Below are 15,297 nucleotides of genomic sequence, written 5' to 3'. Positions count from 1 at the left end.
ACATTCTTTCATTGGTATTTTATGCTTTCCTTGAAAGTCTTTATTCGATAGAAAATGCTTTCTGCCGTTTTGTCTAGTTCATATTTTTCTATTACTGTGAGTTTAAGTAACCTTTTATAGCCAGTAAGATCACCCGTTAAACCCATTATACTTCTTGGTGGTTGATTTTCCTTCTTTTGCATCCATAGGAAATGCTTGGAACTTCTTTACGTTTTTCAAACACAGCTGGCTCTGAAACTGCTCCAGTGTCTGAAAGTGACGGATGCGCCTCATTTCTATGGCCTGCCATCCCTTGAGCGGACTTTACGAGGGATGGCTAACCTCACTGCATTTCCGGGATGGAGCTCACATTCTCCTCTCACAAAGCCTCTCGATATATGTGTGAAGTATTTGTCAGGGCTCCTTGAGGTAAGTGAACATAATGGTTCCCAGATTGGTAGCTGTTTACTACTCAGTGATTGCTTTTACTTTGTGCCAGTTCACAAGTCCTTTATATATTATTGTATTCATTGTAGAATATTATGCATTATTTATGTCATAATAGTGAAATGTTTTAGTGATTTTTATTAATAGATAAGTAAGGAAGGTCACTTGTATAAAGACCCTCATTTTCAAAATAAATAGAAACTTTTGATGCTCAAATGAAATGTTGACTAGAGCGTTTCAGATTTTGGATTTTTGGATTAGGGATGCTCAACCAGTAAGTATATGATACAGATACTTCAAAATCCAGAGAACTCCAAAATTCAGAACACTTCTGGCCCCAGGCATTTTGTATACGGCATACTCTGTACAATTTTAAAGGATGTTTGATTTTTCTTATTCTTCTAGTTTGTGCAGTTTTGGATGCTACAGCTATGAACATTCTTGCGTTTTGGTGAAAATGAGCATATTATTTGAAATATTATCTTCCTTTTTTTTTTTTTTTTTTAGTTTTTTATTGGATTATAGGTTTTGGGGTACATGAGCAGAGCATGCAAGACAGTTGCGTAGGTACACACATGGCAGTGTGCTTTGCTTTTCTTCTCCCCTTCACCCACATTTGGCATTTCTCCCCAGGCTATCCCTCCCCACCTCCCCCTCCCACTGGCCCGCCCCTTTTCCCCCCAATAGACCCCAGTGTTTAGTACTCCCCTTTCTGTGTCCATGTGTTCTCATTTTTCATCACCCACCTATGAGTGAGAATATGCGGTGTTTCATTTTCTGTTCTTGTGTCAGTTTGCTGAGGATGATGTTCTCCAGATTCATCCATGTCCCTACAAACAACACAAACTCATCGTTTCTGATGGCTGCATAATATTCCATGGTGTATATGTGCCACATTTTTCCAATCCAGTCTATTATCAATGGGCATTTGGGTTGATTCCAGGTCTTTGCTATTGTAAACAGTGCTGCAATGAACATTCGTGTACGTGTGTTCTTATAGTAGAATGATTTATAGTCTTTTGGATATATACCCAGTAATGGGATTGCTGGGTCAAATGGAATTTCTATTTCTAAGGCCTTGAGGAATCGCCACACCGTCTTCCACAATGGTTGAACTAATTTACACTCCCACCAACAGTGTAAAAGTGTTCCTTTTTCTCCACATCCTCTCCAGCATCTGTTGTCTCCAGATTTTTTAATGATCGCCATTCTAACTGGCGTGAGGTGGTATCTCAATGTGGTTTTGATTTGCATCTCTCTGATGACCAGTGACGATGAGCATTTTTTCATATGATTGTTGGCCTCATATATGTCTTCTTTCGTAAAGTATCTGTTCATATCCTTTGCCCACTTTTGAATGGGCTTGTTTGTTTTTTTCCTGTAAATCTGTTTGAGTTCTTTGTAAATTCTGGATATCAGCCCTTTGTCAGATGGGTAGACTGCGAAAATTTTTTCCCATTCTGTTGGTTGCCGATCCACTCTAGTGACTGTTTCTTTTGCCGTGCAGAAGCTGTGGAGTTTCATTAGGTCCCATTTGTCTATTTTGGCTTTTGTTGCCAATGCTTTTGGTGTTTTGTTCATGAAGTCCTTGCCTACTCCTATGTCCTGGATAGTTTTGCCTAGATTTCCTTCTAGGGTTTTTATGGTGCCAGGTCTTATGTTTAAGTCTTTAATCCATCTGGAGTTAATTTTAGTGTAAGGTGTCAGGAAGGGGTCCAGTTTCTGCTTTCTGCACATGGCTAGCCAGTTTTCCCAACACCATTTGTTAAACAGGGAATCCTTGCCCCATTGCTTGTTTTTGTCAGGTTTATCAAAGATTGTATAGTTGTATGTATGTTTTGTTGCCTCCGGTGCCTCTGTTTTGTTCCATTGGTCTATATCTCTGTTTTGGTACCAGTACCATGCTGTTTTGATTACTGTAGCCTTGTAGTATAGTTTGAAATCCGGTAGTGTGATGCCCCCCGCTGTGTTCTTTTTGCTTAGAATTGACTTGGCTATGCGGGCTCTCTTTTGGTTCCATATGAAGTTCATGGTGGTTTTTTCCAGTTCTGTGAAGAAAGTCAATGGTAGCTTGATGGGGATAGCGTTGATTCTGTAAATTACTTTGGGCAGTATAGCCATTTTCACGATATTAATTCTTCCTAACCATGAACATGGAATGTTTCTCCATCTGTTTGTGTCCTCTCTGATTTCGTTGAGCAGTGGTTTGTAGTTCTCCTTGAAGAGGTCTCTTACGTTCCTTGTGAGTTGTATTCCAAGGTATTTTATTCTTTTTGTAGCAATTGCGAATGGCAGTTCGCTCTTGATTTGGCTTTCTTTAAGTCTGTTATTGGTGTAGACGAATGCTTGTGATTTTTGCACATTGATTTTATATCCTGAGACTTTGCTGAAGTTGCTTATCAGTTTCAGGAGTTTTTGGGCTGAGGCAATGGGGTCTTCTAGGTATACTATCATGTCGTCTGCAAATAGAGACAATTTGGCTTCCACCTTTCCTATTTGAATACCCTTTATTTCTTTTTCTTGCCTGATTGCTCTGGCTAGAACTTCCAGTACTATATTGAATAGGAGTGGTGAGAGAGGGCATCCTTGTCTAGTGCCAGATTTCAAAGGGAATGCTTCCAGTTTTTGCCCATTCAGTATGATATTGGCTGTTGGTTTGTCATAAATAGCTTTTATTACTTTGAGATACGTTCCATCAATACCGAGTTTATTGAGGGTTTTTAGCATAAAGGGCTGTTGAATTTTGTCAAATGCCTTCTCTGCGTCAATTGATATAATCATGTGGTTTTTGTTTTTGGTTCTGTTTATGTGGTGAATTACGTTGATAGACTTGCGTATGTCGAACCAGCCTTGCATCCCCGGGATGAATCCTACTTGATCATGATGAATAAGTTTTTTGATTTGCTGTGGCAATCGGCTTGCCAATATTTTATTGCAGATTTTTGCATCTATGTTCATCATGGATATTGACCTGAAGTTTTCTTTTCTCGTTGGGTCTCTGCCGGGGAAATATTATCTTCTGTTACTGAAATATGTAAATACAGCCAATTTTTATACATTGATCATGTATCCAGCAATCCTTGTTTCCAATATCAAAACAAAAGCCTTTAATCTTTAACCTTTCAGTATGCTGTTTATAGTTGTTTTTGTCAGTTAAGAAAAATCAAATTGAGGAAGTTTTTTGTCATGTTTTGCTAGGAGCTTTGTTTTTTAATTCACAATTGTATATTGCTTTTTTCTGTATCTTTTAAGATACTCATAAGATTTTTATATTTCATTATTTATTGATTTAAAAATGTTAAAACAACCTTGCATTTCTGGAAACATTTCAGTTAGGTTGTGATGTGTTATTCTTTTCATGTATTAATGGATTTGGTCTCTCAGGTTTTTAGAATTATTCTACCTATATTCTTGTGTAAAAAACTTTGTCGAATTTTGCATCTTTTTTCTCATAAAGAGTTTGTCAAGTTTTTAACATCAAAATCGTTTCATTTTTATGACTAAAATGGGAGAGTGACAGAATTAATGGGATGAGGAGATTCTAATATGACATTTTCAACCATTTTAACTTTTCCTTTATGTAACTCTCTTTTTTTTTCTTTTTTTGGAATAGCTGATTTGTATTAGTGTTATTTTGTTCTCTAATGTGGGTAGAATTTGATGGTGTAACTATCTTGGCCTGCAGTTTTCTTTTGGGAAGATTGTAAATTATGAAATGACTTTTTAAGTAGATCTAAAATCATTCAGAGTTTCTTTTTCTATATGTCAGCCTTAGGAAAGTTATGTTTTTATAGAATTTTAAAACTTTTATCTAAATTTTCAATTTTTTACTATGAAATTATTCATTAAATCATCTTACTTTTTAAATGTCTGCTGAATCTGTAGTGAAGTTTCCATTCAATCAGGCATTAATTATTCCTTTGTCAATTTTTCTTGATTGATCTCCCTAATAGAATGAACCGTTGGCTTTGCTGATCCCCTCTCTTTAATATTTTCTCCTGTTTTATTTCTTCCAATATGTATTATTTCCTTCTACTTTTGGTTTAGTTTACAGCTGTTTTTCTAACATTTTAAGGTAGAGTCTGACTTCATTGATTTTTTTTTTTAAGGCTTTCTCAAATGTGCATTTTTAGCTCTAATCCTCTAAGCATGGCCTTATGCCATGTTTTCATCATCATTTAAGTTAAAATATTTTTATCATGATATCATAAATATAACAGTGATATGGTTGTACATAGTTTTATGAGAACAGCTTCACCACAGTGGCCTGACAATTTTGCACATCTGCACTTGGGCCACATACACAAGGCTTAACCACAGCTCATCTAAACCTTGGTAGTACTTCCGGTGATCCTCCTGGAACATGAGAACATGAAAGGCTTATGAGCAGCTGACTATACAAAGTTGATTCTCATTTACTTCACTGACTGTTAGGAAGTCTGTTTCTTATTGGTTCCTGGGTCCTGATGAGGGCCAGGCTTTCTGCCTTGCTCTCCTTGGGGCATAGCTGCAGGTTATAAAACCGCTTTACTGCAACATGGCACAGGCTTCTCAGCAACAGAGTGACCTATCATCTGTGTTATAGTCATCTGGTCCCTTTGTTTCAGTGTCATCCTGTGCAAGGGACACCAGGAGCTGTCAACTTTGTTCTTGCTTTTGCTGTTTATGTAGGTAATAAACTGTCAGAATAAAAAAAAAAATTCCTCACTGTTTTCTTACTGGACAAATCTGTCAATGTTGTTTTGATTGTTAACTATGTTAGGACCTCAAGAATGACTCTTGTAGGAGGCACTGTAGAGTTAGATTTAGAAAGATAAGTGAATTAATACACTGATAGGCATTCTAGACATGGAATTTTCTGATCAAACTGTATCTCTAACCTCCTACATTTTTTTCATGCCATGGGTACCTTCTTGCCAGCATACAGCCTCTATTTACTGCCAGATTATTTTTCAGAAACATAAATCTTTTAATCCAAACCTCTTTTTTTAAAGAGCATAAGACTCAATTTTGCATTTTGAGTTTAATCTCCATTGTAGTTTTTTTCCCATGTCTCTGAATTTTCAGTTATATCTGGCTGTTTTTCCAGAATAAAAATGCATTTTAAAAAGATGACTTCTTTCATGTAGTTTTCTCTCTTTTAGGAGTGGCAATCTCTACAAAAATTTAAGATCTAACTTATTTACTGGCCTTCTGTTAGTAAGCCTTTTCTTATTCTTCCAAAGTTGGATAATTAGCTAATATTATTTGCCCTTTCCTGTAGGTTATATACCTGTAACAGTTTATATATGTGGCTGTTATGTAATGTATTTTTATTTATTTTACTTTATTTTTTTGAGACAGAGTCTTATTCTGATGCTTAGACTGGAGTGCAGTGGCACAATCACAGCTCACTACAGCCTCCCTCCGGGGCTCAAGTGATCTTCCCGCCTCAGTCTCCCAAGTAGCTGGGACCATAGGTGTTTGCCACTACACCTGGCTGATTTTTTTATTTTTATTTTTTGTAGAGATGGGGTCTCACATGTTGCCCAGGCTTGTCTTGAATTCTTGGGCTCAAACAGTCCTCCCACTTTGGCCTCCCAAAGTGCTGCTATTACAGGCATGAGCCACTGTACTTGGACTTTTATTATGTTTTCTGCATTGCTGTAGTAGACTGCAAGCTTAAGTATCATCTTTGGGCTGTTTCTACTATCCCATGGCTACTTCATTGACCTAGCACCATGGTTTTTACATAGTGGTTAGTGAATCAATTAATATATATGCTACATAATACATATATATTATATGCAGTATTTTAATTTAAGTACAGTTTGAAAAACATTTTGGAAATGTGACATAAATGATTATAAAAATATGTGTTTTACTTTTGTATTTTCATTAATAAATAATGATTTAAATAATGTATATGTATTCAGTAGTAAATCATACTTTGTCTGGTCCTATCTAGAATTTTTTTTCCAAAAGCACATCTTGTTTTTAAAAATAGATTTAAAGATTATAAATACTCTTTGGTGTACTATAAAATTTAATATGTAATTTACTGGAGTACCTTTAACAAAATAAATTTATTTTTATTTTGTTGTTGTGTTGTTGTCATTGTTGTTGTTGAGACTTAGTCTCCCTCTGTTGCCAGGCTGGAGTTCAGTGGTGCGATCTGGGCTCACCGCAACCTCCACCTCCTGAGTTCGAGTGACTCTCCTGCCTCAGCCTCCCCAGAAGCTGTGACTACAGGCTCCTGCCACTATGCCCAGCTAATTTTTTTGTATTTTTTAATAGAGATAGGGTTTCACCACGTTGGCCGGGCTGGTCTCGAACTGCTGGCCTCATGATTTGCCCACCTTGGCCTCCCAAAGTGCTGGGATTACAGGAAATTTCATTTTTTAAGTATAAATATTGAAAGGCTCAACTGTCAGTATACTAATTAGTTATTTTATGCTGTCTGTGATCAGAAATGTATGAATTTTTAAAAGCATGTACATTAAAGAGTTAATCATAATATTTCTAGGAAGTCAGCTCCTCTAGTGCATTTAAAATATAATTCAGTTAGTCTAGGTAGTGGCCTTTCTATCTCATTAAGTTTTTCAAAAAAATAACTCTTGGATCCAGAGACCTTTTGAATGCTTTTTTATGTCTTGATTTCCTTCAGTTGAGCTCTGATTTTGGTAATTTCTTGTCTTCTGCTAGCTTTAGGGTTGATTTGTTCTTCTCTAAATCTTTCAGTTTTGATGTTAAGTCATTAATTTGAGATCTTTCTAACTTTTTGATGTAAGCATTTAATGCTATGAATTTCCCTCTTAAACTGCCTTATCTGTGTCCCAGAGTTTCTGATGTGTTGTAACTTTGTTCTCTTGAGTTTACCTATGTAAGAAACATTCACATGTACCCCTGAACCTAAAAGTTTAAAAATTTAAGAAAATACATAATTCAGCCAGGTGTGGTGGCTCACGCCTATAATCCCAGCACTTTGGGAGGCCGAGGCGGGTGAATCATGAGGTCAAGAGATCGAGACCATCTTGGTCAACAAGGTGAAACCCCGTCTCTACTAAAAATACAAAAATTAGCTGGGCATGGTGGTGCGTTCCTGTAGTCCCAGCTACTTGGGAGGCTGAGGCAGGAGAATTGCCTGAACCCAGGAGGCGGAGGTTGCGGTGAGCCGAGATTGTGCCATTGCACTCCAGTCTGGGTAATAACAGCAAAACTCCATCTCAAAAAAAAAAATAAAAATACATAATTCAACTTACAAGTACCTAGTTTATAGCATTTTTTGTAATGTGATTTATAAATACTCTATTTGTAAACTTTTTGTAGAGTGTGTCTCCTCTATAAAGTGAGTTTTAGCTGTTTGAAATCAGGAATAGGTGAGGACCTGCTGTAGCAGTAACTAAAGAAGAAGTGAAGTATTGCCTCATTTGTGTTTAGAAACTTTCAGAAGTGCTTTTGTTTTTAAATAATGTACCAAGACTTTAGATCACACCTTTAGACCAGAAATTAAAATGAACTGTTTATGGTATTGGACAACAAAAGGGCTTAGTTCTAGGTAAGAAGTTTAGGCAAAAAGGCAATAGCCCATTCTATGTTCAGTTGTCTTTGAGGTAATAAAAATTAGTAACAGTTTATTAGCTAATAGAGACACAAAAGGCACAGTCCCTGTTATGTAATGTTTAGCAGTTATGAAAAATTTGATTAGCAAATCTTTGGTTTAAAAAGGAGTTCATTTCATGCTTCATAAAACATCTTGAGAAGAAAATCTTTATGTCTTTATATTAAATGACAGGAAAATATTAGGAAGAAATCTGTCACTTTTGTTAGAAATTATAACAGGGTAACATTTAATCTTGGATTGTTCTGCTTAGTTTATTAATTATATAAACATGTATCCCTGTCATACTAAAATGAATAAATTAATCTTTTTTTTTTTTTTTTGAGACAGAGTTTCATTCTTTTGCCAAGGCTGGAATGCAGTGGCATGATCTTGGCTCACGGCATCCTCCTCCTTACAGTTTTAAGTGATTCTTCTGCCTCAGCCTCTTGAGTAGCTGGGATTGCAGGTGCCCACCACCATGCCCAGCTAATTTTTAAATTTTTAGTAGAGATAGGATTCCACCATGTTGGCTAGGCTAGTCTTCAACTCCTGACCTCATGGTCTGCCCGACTCTGTCTCCCAAAGGATTACAGGAGTGCTGGGATTATAGGACTGAGCCACCAAGATTGGCCAAACTCTTCTTTTAAAGAATAAAGTAAGACTTATGGGAGTGGATTTTGAAGCAAAGTCATTGTTGGTCCAAATGATTTGCTTCATAGTTTCTTAGTAATTAAAGCTGTTTTTGTTTTTGGAAGGGAACTATATTTCTAATAAAAGATTAGTTTGTTTCTGCACAGTGAAATTTGATTATGAGTATTTGCTTTTTGTAGATGTGAAATGAGACTTTAAGCATGATCAACTATGATAGGTGAATATTTAAATCAGATACATGATGTATAATTCCAGAAGTCTGACAGAATTACCAAATTAAAAGGAAATATCGTCAAAGTTCTTGGCTTCTCAATTATAAGCTAGAATTAAAAATCATTACATAGATCACAGATGTTAGATATCTCCAGTGATGACCTAGAGGAAGATAATAGGACCTGATCATTTCGATATTTTATTTTTAACATAGTCACTTAAAATTTTAAGTTTTTGACCTGGGGTAAGGGGTGGCTGTGGGTGCAGCTTCAACAGACTTAAACATTCCTGCCTGTTGGCTCTGAAGAGAACTGTGGATCTCCCAGCAGAGTGCTTGAGCTCTGCTAAGGGATAGACTGACTCCTCAAGTGGATCCCTGACTTCATGCCTCCTGACTTGGAGACACCTCCCAGCAGGGGTTGACAGACACCTTACACAGGAGAGCTCTGGCTGGCATCTGATGGAGCTGCCCCTCTGGTATGAAGCTTCCAGAGCAAGGAACAGGTAGCAATCTTTGTTGTTCTGCAGCCTCTGCTGGTGATATTCAGGTAAATAGGGTGTGGAGTGGACCTCCAGCCAATTCCAGTAGACCTGCCTGCAGCAGAGGAGCCAGACTATTAGAAGGAAAATTAACAAACAGAAAGGAGTAGCGTGAACATCAGCAAAAAGGACATCCACACAAAAACCCCATCTGAAGGTCACCAACATCAAAGACCAAAAGGAGATAAATCCAGGAAGTTGAGGAAAAACTAGTGCAAAAAGGCTGAAAATTCCCCAAACCAGAAAGTTTCTTCTCCAAAGGATCACCACTCCTCACCAGGATCACAACTCCTCACGAGCAAGGGAGCAAAACTGGACAGAGAATGAGTTTGACTAATTGACAGAAGTAGGCTTCAGAAGGTGGGTAATAATAAACTTCTCCAAGCTAAAGCAGCATGTTCTAACCCAATGGAAGGAAGCTAGGAACCTTGAAGAAAGGCTAGATGAATTGCTAACTAGAATAACCAGTTTAGAGAAGAATATAAATGACCTGATGGAGCCGAAAAGCACAGCATGAGAACTTTGTCAAGCATATACAAGTATCAATAGCTGAATCAATTAATTGGAAAAAAGGATATCAGAGATTGAAGATCAACTTATTGAAATAAAGCATGAAAGACAAGATTAGAGAAAAAAGAATGAGAAGGAACAAACAAAGCCTCCAAGAAATATGGGACTATATAAAAAGACCAAACCTATGTTTGATTGGTGTACAAGTGTTGGGAGAATGGAAGAAAGTTGGAAAAAACACTTCAGGATATTATCTAGGAGAACTTCCCTAACCGAGCAAGACAGACTAACATTCAAATTGAGGAAATACAGAGAACACCACAAAGATACTCCTTCAGAAGTGCAACCCCAAGACACACAATAATCAGATTCACCAAGGTTGAAATGAAGGAGAAAATGTTAAGAGCAGCCACAGAGAAAGGTCTGGTTACCCACAAAGGGAAGCCCATCAGACTAACAGCAGATCTCTGTGCAGAAACTTTACAGGCCAGGAGAGATTGGGGGCCAATGTTCAACATTCTTAAAGAAAAGAATTTTCAACTGAGAATTTCATATCCAGCCAAACTAAGCTTTATACACAAAGGAGAATTAAAATCCTCTGCAGACAAGCAAATGCTGAGAGATTTTGTCACCACCAGGCTTGCCTTACAAGAGTTTTTAAAGGAAGCACTAAATATGTAAAGGAACAACCAGTACCAGCCACTGCAAAAACATACCAAATTGTAAAGACCATCAATACTACAAAGAAACCCAACTAATGGGCAAAATAAGCCGCTGGCATCATAATGCCAGGATCAGATTTATATGGAACTATATTAACCTTAAATGTAAATGGGCTAAATACCCCAACTAAAAGACACAGACTGGCAAATTGGAAAGTCAAGACCCATTGGTGTGTTGTATTCAGGAGACCCATCTCACGTGCAAAGACACACATAGGCTCAAAATAAAGGGATGGAGGAGGTTTTACCAAGCAAATGGAAAGAAAAAAAAAAAGCAGGGGTTGCAATCCTAGTCTCTGAGAAAACAGACTTTAAACCAACAAAGATCAAAAGAGACAAAGAAGGGCATTACATGATGGTAAAGGGATTAATGCAAGAAGAATAGCGAACTATTCTAAATATATATGCACCCAATACAGGAGCACTCAGATTCATAAACCAAGTTCTTAGAGACCTACAAAGAGACTTAGACTCCCACACAATAATAGTGGGAGACTTTAACACCCCATTGTGAATATTAGATCAGTGAGACAGAAAAGTACCGAGGATATTCAGGACTTTAACTGAGCTCTGGACTGAGCAGACCTAATAGACCGTCTACAGAACTCTCCACCCCAAATCAACAGAATATACATTCTTCTCAGCATCACACTGCACTTATTCTAAAACTGACCACATAACCGGAAGTAAAACATTCCTCAGCAAATACAAAAGAGCGGAAATCATAACAAACAGTCTCACAGACCACAGTGCAATCAAACTAAAATCAGGTTTAAGAAACTCACTTGAAACTGCAGAACTACATGGAAACTGAACAACCTGCTCCTGCATGACTACTGGGTAAATAATGAAATTAAGGCAGAAGTCAACGAGTTCTTTGAAACCAGTGAGAACAAAGACACAATGTACCAGAATCTCTGGAACATGTCTAAAGCAGTGTTTAATGGTAAATTTATAGCACTAAATGCCCACAGGAGAAAGTGGGAAAGATCTAAAATTGACACCCTAACTTCACAATTGAAACGGGTAATATTCAGTGTCTATAAAGAACTGAAACAAATTTGTGAGAAAAAACCCCAAAAAAAAGTGGGTGAAGTATATGAACAGACACTTCTCAAAAGAAGACATTTATGCAGCCAACAAACATATTAGAAAAGCTCATCACTGATCATTAGAGAAATGCAGATCAAAACCACAATGAGATACCATCTTACGCCAGTCAGAATGGCAATTATTAAAAAGTCAGGAAACAACAGATGCTGGAGAGGATGTGGAGAAATAGGAATACTTTTATGCTGTTGGTGGGAGTGTGTAAATTAGTTCAACCATTATGGAAGACAGTGTGGCAATTCCTCAAGGATCTAGGAATAGAAATACCATTTGACCCAGCAATCCCATTATTGGGCATATAGGTTTACAAATCATTCTGTTATAAAGACACATACACATGTGTATTTATTATGGCACTGTTCACAATAGCAAAGACTTGGAACCAACCCAAATACCCATCAATGATGGACTCAATAAAGAAAATGTGGCACATGTACACTATGGAATACTATGCAGTCATAAACAAGGATGGGTTGATGTCCTTTACAGGGACATGGATGAATCTGGAAACCATCATTCTTTTTTTTTGTTTTGTTTTTGAGACAGAGTTTCGCTCTTGTTACCCAGGCTGGAGTGCAATGGCGCGATCTCGGCTCACCGCAACCTCCACCTCCTGGGTTTAGGCAATTCTCTTGCCTCAGCCTCCTGAGTAGCTGGGATTACAGGCACACGCCACCGTGCCCAGCTAATATTTTGTATTTTTAGTAGAGACGGGGTTTCACCATGTTGACCAGGATGGTCTCGATATCTTGACCTCGTGATTTACCTGCTTCGGCCTCCCAAAGTGCTGGGATTACAGGCGTGAGCCACAAACCATCATTCTTAGCAAACTAACATAGGAACAGAAAACCAAATACCACATGTTCTTACTCATAAGTGGGAGTTGAACAATGAGAACATATGGACACTGGGAGGGGAACATCACACCCCGGGGCCTGTCAGGGCGTGGGGGCCTAGGGAAAAAATAGCATTAGGAGAAATACCTAATGTAGATGACGGTTTGTTGGGGGCAGCAAACCACCATGGCACGTGTATACCTATGTAACAAACCTGCCCACTCTGCACATGTATTTCAGAACTTAAAGCGTAATACAAAAAATTTAAAATTTTTAATTATGAGCAATTTCAGACATAATATAGAAAAAATAGTAGAATATAGTCCATGTAGGTATCACCCACAGTTGTTAACCCCTGGCCAATCTCGTTTTATTTTTCAGACATTATTTTATTTTATTCTGAGTCTCACTCTTCCACCCAAGGTGTAATGCAGTGGCTTGATCTTGGCTCACTTATCTTGCCTCAGCCTCCTGAAGCGCTGTGATTATAGGCATGTGCCACCATGCCCGGCTAAGTTTTCTATTTTTGGTAGGGTAGGAGTTTTACCATGTTTGCCAGGTTTGTATTGAATTCCTAACATCAAGTGATCCACCACCTTGGCCTCCCACAGGGCTGGGATTACAGGTGTGAGCAACCATGCCTCAGATGTAATTTTAATTTGTTTGTTTTATGCAAATTCTAAATCATGTCAAATTTCTCAAAGCATCTACCAATTAGATGCTTTTATTAACATGATTTATGCTATCTTTAAAATATACCTATAACGTACTTTGCTGCATGAGTTGGAAAAATAAAAAAGCCCAAAAGATAGATTGAGACAAAATGGCTTACATTGAAGGATTCCATGCTGAATAAAAGCATTGAGATCTTGGGTGGGTGAATTAAAATACTCTTTTTTGTTAGTGCAGATAATAAGTACTTTTGATTGTTTCGACTTAACAACAAATCTTTTTTTTAAACTGTGTTGGCTACATATAGTTAGCATGGGAGAGAAAAAAGTTGAGAACCAGTGAAGTAAATAAGCATATACTCAAATATGCAGTAGAAATCTAAGATCACTCATGAGTAAGGAAATGTCTATTTACATTTAAACCATAATTCAAGAAAATCTGACCTAACTCTGGTAATGAGTTTTATAGTGCTAGCAATTTCTATGTATATTTTTCAACTAATTATTTATAGATTCTTGAAGGATACCATACCATTTAAAGCATGTAAACATATTCTAAGTTACAACTGTGTACTAGGAGGGCACCACACATCTTTTTTACAAACTTTAAATGGAAAAATATTGCAACGAAGAATTTTTGTTTTCGTTTTGAAAAATTACAGGATCTCACTCTGTAACCCAGGCCAAGTTGGGTGGTAAAGCCATAGCTTACCGCAAGCTGCAGTTCCCAGGCCCGAGTGATCCTCCCTCCTCAGTCCCCCCAGTAGCTGGGACTACAGATATGCACTGGCATGCCTGGCTAATTTTTTTTGTTTTAAGTAGAGGCTGAGTCTCACTATGTTATGCAAGCCGAAGAATATTTTCTTTCTTTTTAACAGTGGTAAAATACCTGTAACATAAAATTTATCATCTTACTCATTTTTAAGTATATGAACTAAGACAATTATAACTGTATAAGGTTAGGATTCAATTTACCCAAGTCAGTAGACAGTTACGTATTTATTGATCTTTGTATACCATGAGAATAAAGCCACCACGAAGTTGTTTACATTTGTTTTTCAGGTCATTACTTCCTTTTATGTGGAGCGTGGAGGAAATGCTATGTCCTTCATGGGAAAAGGTGTTACAAAGAGCACAATTCTTTGCTTGCTTCACTTATCCCATGAGATGATGGCCCAGGCTGGGAGCTTGGTGAGCGCATTAAAGCTGTCTGTCTTCTGAACAGCTAGTTGAAAAGGAATGTGCTATATCCAGCACATTTCAAGCACATAAACTTGCTACATTAAAATGTCTCTTTTGACTTTTCTGTTTAGGAAACAAGAATGATTTTTGACTAGGATGTTTCTTAGAAGTTGTATATTAACAAATCTGAATTTTATTTGAAATTGATTAAAATCTGCATTCACTGAAAAACTACCTTTTGTCTAAATCATGGGAAAAATAGCTTCTGTCAAAAATATTGTTATGTTTTTTTAAAGAGAAACAAGTTTTTTTTTGTTTGCCGTGTTTTGGCTGAATAATGGGATTAAAACCAAGTCTAAAATACATGTTTATGTTGTTCTTTCATTAAAAATTCAGAATTGTTTTAACCTTCCTGCATTTTATTTTTAGAAACTTACCTAAAGTATTTCTGTTTCCCCTTTTTCCCAGTAGGAGTGGATGTCACTTTGGTTCTTGCCTTTGGGTAGTCATGGTGAAGAACATATTTCTACTCAACAAGGATTGGCTTGGCTGATTCCATTATGGGTTGATCGGGACCCAGAGGTCAGTGTGAAGGAGAATCAAGTTTATTGTGTTTAGATTAAAAACAAATGACACAAACCATAAATATATATACATACTTATATTATGGGATTATTTTAGTGACTCTACCTTATATTTTATTTAAGCCCTGATTTAGCTTAGGTTGCCATAACAAAACACCATAGACTAGGTGACTTAGACAACAAAAACTTCTTTTCTCATAGAAGTTTTAGAAGCTGAAAGCCCAAGATCAGGGTGCCAACATAGTCAAGTTCTGGTGAGGGCTCTTCTTC

At 37.2% G+C, this 15,297-nt stretch overlaps 1 protein-coding gene across 8 annotated transcripts in view; it reads left to right on the top strand.

The window, feature by feature from the left end:
- RTTN (rotatin) overlaps window positions 1-15,297 on the top strand; it is a 180,895-nt gene that overhangs the window by 82,008 nt on the left and 83,590 nt on the right. For all 8 annotated transcript variants that reach the window (XM_078346992.1, XM_035271328.3, XM_054244299.2 and 5 more), the window contains 3 exons: window positions 189-408; window positions 14,324-14,452; window positions 14,915-15,025. In XM_078346992.1, coding sequence (XP_078203118.1) covers window positions 189-408; window positions 14,324-14,452; window positions 14,915-15,025 — 460 coding nt within the window. The remainder of the gene's footprint in view (window positions 1-188; window positions 409-14,323; window positions 14,453-14,914; window positions 15,026-15,297) is intronic.

Source organism: Callithrix jacchus, chromosome 13, assembly GCF_049354715.1.
Source record: "Callithrix jacchus isolate 240 chromosome 13, calJac240_pri, whole genome shotgun sequence".
Lineage (NCBI taxonomy): Eukaryota > Metazoa > Chordata > Mammalia > Primates > Cebidae > Callithrix > Callithrix jacchus.
Note: the sequence above shows the minus strand (reverse complement) of the source record. Positions and strands in the feature narration are given on the sequence as shown.